The sequence below is a fragment of the Trypanosoma conorhini genome (genome assembly GCF_003719485.1).
Source record: "Trypanosoma conorhini strain 025E chromosome Unknown Tco_14.4_contig_01407, whole genome shotgun sequence".
Lineage (NCBI taxonomy): Eukaryota > Euglenozoa > Kinetoplastea > Trypanosomatida > Trypanosomatidae > Trypanosoma > Trypanosoma conorhini.
In genome coordinates this window covers 1-2,484 of record NW_021705511.1, presented here as the reverse complement: position 1 = coordinate 2,484, position 2,484 = coordinate 1, and the positions used below count along the sequence as shown (strand labels likewise).

At 54.8% G+C, this 2,484-nt stretch overlaps 3 protein-coding genes across 3 annotated transcripts, besides 1 other annotated feature; all 3 read left to right on the top strand.

The window, feature by feature from the left end:
* On the top strand, positions 1–385 carry Tco025E_10005 (40S ribosomal protein S2; the record flags this gene model as incomplete). Its single annotated transcript, XM_029376798.1, has 1 exon — positions 1–385. A coding segment is annotated over one exon (385 nt), but the record flags the coding sequence as incomplete, so codon positions are not given.
* A 261-nt stretch (positions 386–646) lies between these two features.
* Positions 647–1,528, top strand: Tco025E_10004 (uncharacterized protein; the record flags this gene model as incomplete). The annotated part of the gene is made up of 1 exon (XM_029376797.1): positions 647–1,528. One exon carries the CDS (start codon positions 647–649, stop codon positions 1,526–1,528), a length of 882 nt encoding a protein of 293 aa, XP_029223074.1.
* Positions 1,529–1,797: 269 nt separating this feature from the next.
* Positions 1,798–1,821: a microsatellite.
* A 173-nt stretch (positions 1,822–1,994) lies between these two features.
* Tco025E_10003 (large subunit ribosomal protein L17e) lies at positions 1,995–2,484 on the top strand (the record flags this gene model as incomplete). The annotated part of the gene is made up of 1 exon (XM_029376796.1): positions 1,995–2,484. A coding segment is annotated over one exon (490 nt), but the record flags the coding sequence as incomplete, so codon positions are not given.

The following is a 2,484-nucleotide window of genomic DNA, read 5'->3' as shown; positions in this document are numbered from 1 at the left end:
GGTCGCGGCGAAGCTGAACATTGTTCCCGTGCGCCGCGGCTACTGGGGCAACAAGATTGGTGAGCCGCACACAATCCCGATGAAGGTGACGGGCAAGTGCGGCTCCGTGGCCGTCCGCCTGGTCCCCGCACCGCGTGGCACCGGCATCGTCGCCGCCCCCGTCCCGAAGAAGATTCTGGAGTTTGCCGGCGTCGAGGACGTGTACACATGCTCCTGCGGCAAGACCCGCACGCGCGGCAACTTCATCATGGCGACCTTCTATGCCCTGCGCAAGACCTACGGCTTCCTGACACCCGACCTTTGGGCCGAGACGGAGGTCTCGCGCGACCCCACGGACGAGCACTCGGACTTTCTCACCATGGGAGGCAAGATGATCGCCGCGTGAGGCACATACTGGTAATAGTACTAGCTGCATATGTTTTTCGTTTTTGTTTTTCAAGCCGTTTTTTTGCTTTTCATTTTCTCACGATTGAAATGGGAGGGGTTAACTCTCCATGGCGTGCAGTTGTTTCCTTGGGCATCTTTCTTGCTGTTGTCGGTGTGACAGATGCATGGTTGATTTGAATTTTCCCCCGTGTTTTTTTTTTGTCTTCTTATAATTCTTTTCAAAAACGGCGAAAAAAAAAAGTTCGCGGTGGCTGCGCATATGCGGCGAGTTATCAAGTTGTCTTTTATCTGCGTCTCACTTCGGCACGTTGCCTCTGCTGGCAAGGTGGATGCTGGTGCAGAGAATGTATGCACTGAGCGAGGCGTCGGGTCATCATTATATGGAACTCTGAACAATGCCACGGTTCTGCCCGCGGTGAGGCTTGCCTTGCGGGTTGTCAACCCTTGTCAGGAGTTTCCGGCGACGCCGGTTGGCGTGGAGCTGCCCGACCACCGTGATCCCTGTGTACTTTGGCGCGAGTACTACTCCTTTGACCACGGCAAGCCGTACTACCATAACCTACGAACGAATGATACGGCCTTTGCGCCGCCCTCTGGTTTCAAGACACGGTTTGCGTTGTTTCATCGTCGCCAAGGCCTCCACGTCGACGCTGAAGCTCGTGTGCATACGCAGGCGACGGTGGAGGGTGGTGGAGGGGCGGATAAGGCTGCTGTGGGGGGGTCTGAGGGAAACGGCGGTTCCCCTCCCCTGCCCGGCGAGGGCGGCTCACTCACGACGAGGCAAAAGTTAGCGGCGTATGGGGGCGGTGGGTTGTTGCTGTACATCATTGTACACAATATTCTTCTCGCATGGATCTTTTTTTCGCTTTACTTTTTGCACTTTGACCTAGTGGGCCTTGCACGATCGTACGGGTTTCGTGTTGGCGGCGCCAGGACGGAGTCCAGCGACGGCGACAATGCCGCCGTGGCCGAGAAGAACCCGTCCTTTTGGGCCACACTGGGCGTTTCGATTTTGCTGAACAAACTCTTGGTGCCACTGGAGTTTGCGGTAACTCTTATGATGGCGCCCATGCTCGTTCCACGTCTGCAGCCCTTTGCGTCGAGGATTATTCCTCGCATAAAATCCTTCATGAAAGGCTGACGAATTGGGCCTCTCCCAGTGCGAGAAAACAGACAACCAAAACGAAAACAGGCATCGAGTAAACAGCAGCACGAGAGCGAGGAAACAAAAAAAAAGATGAATAATTAAAGAAACGCCTCAAACGACACAACTTCGGAGAAAGTGGGCAGGTAACTATGGAGGGCCTCACGCTCTGAAGCCATGTTAGTTCTGGCCTCAAAGCGGTCGATGAACAGGAGCCTTCGATGGGCCGTAGTTGCCTCTCTGGGCGTAAATGCGATGCACAGACCTTTTTTTTTGTGTGTTTTTTTTTTCTAATTTGGGCACTTGCAACTAGAGAGTCTGTGGCACGCATGCGCGAGTGCAGAGCCGGTTAAGGCGTTTTCTTTTTTAGTGTTATTATTATTAGTTTCTTGCTGCTCGCTTGTTGCCTGTATTCCTTTCGTATTCCCGTTTTTTTTTTTTGCTTTGCAGAAATCCTCGGGCGATGGTGCACTACTCAAGGAAACCTCAGGTGAGCTCGAAGAGCGCCAAGGCGAAGGTCAGTGATCTTCGCTGCCACTTCAAGAACACGTTTGAGACGGCGAACGTGATCAACGGCATGCCCCTTCGCAAGGCCCAAAAGCTCTACCGCCAGGTTCTCGCCAAGACCCGCTGCATTCCCTTCAAGCGCTACAATGGCAAGATTGGCCGTACCGCGCAGGCCAAGGAGTGGGGGCAGACGAAGGGGCGCTGGCCACGCAAGTCGGTTGTGGCGATGCTCTCACTGCTGAAGAACGCTGAGGCAAACGCCATTGAGAAGGGTCTTGACCCCAACAAGATGGTCATCAAGCACGTGCAGGTGGATGAGGCTGCCCGTATGCGCCGCCGCACGTACCGTGCCCACGGCCGTATCACGCCGTACATGTGCAGTCCGTGCCATGTGCAGCTCTTCATGACACAGCCCCAGGAGCGCGTCCCTGTACCAAAGAGCCAGC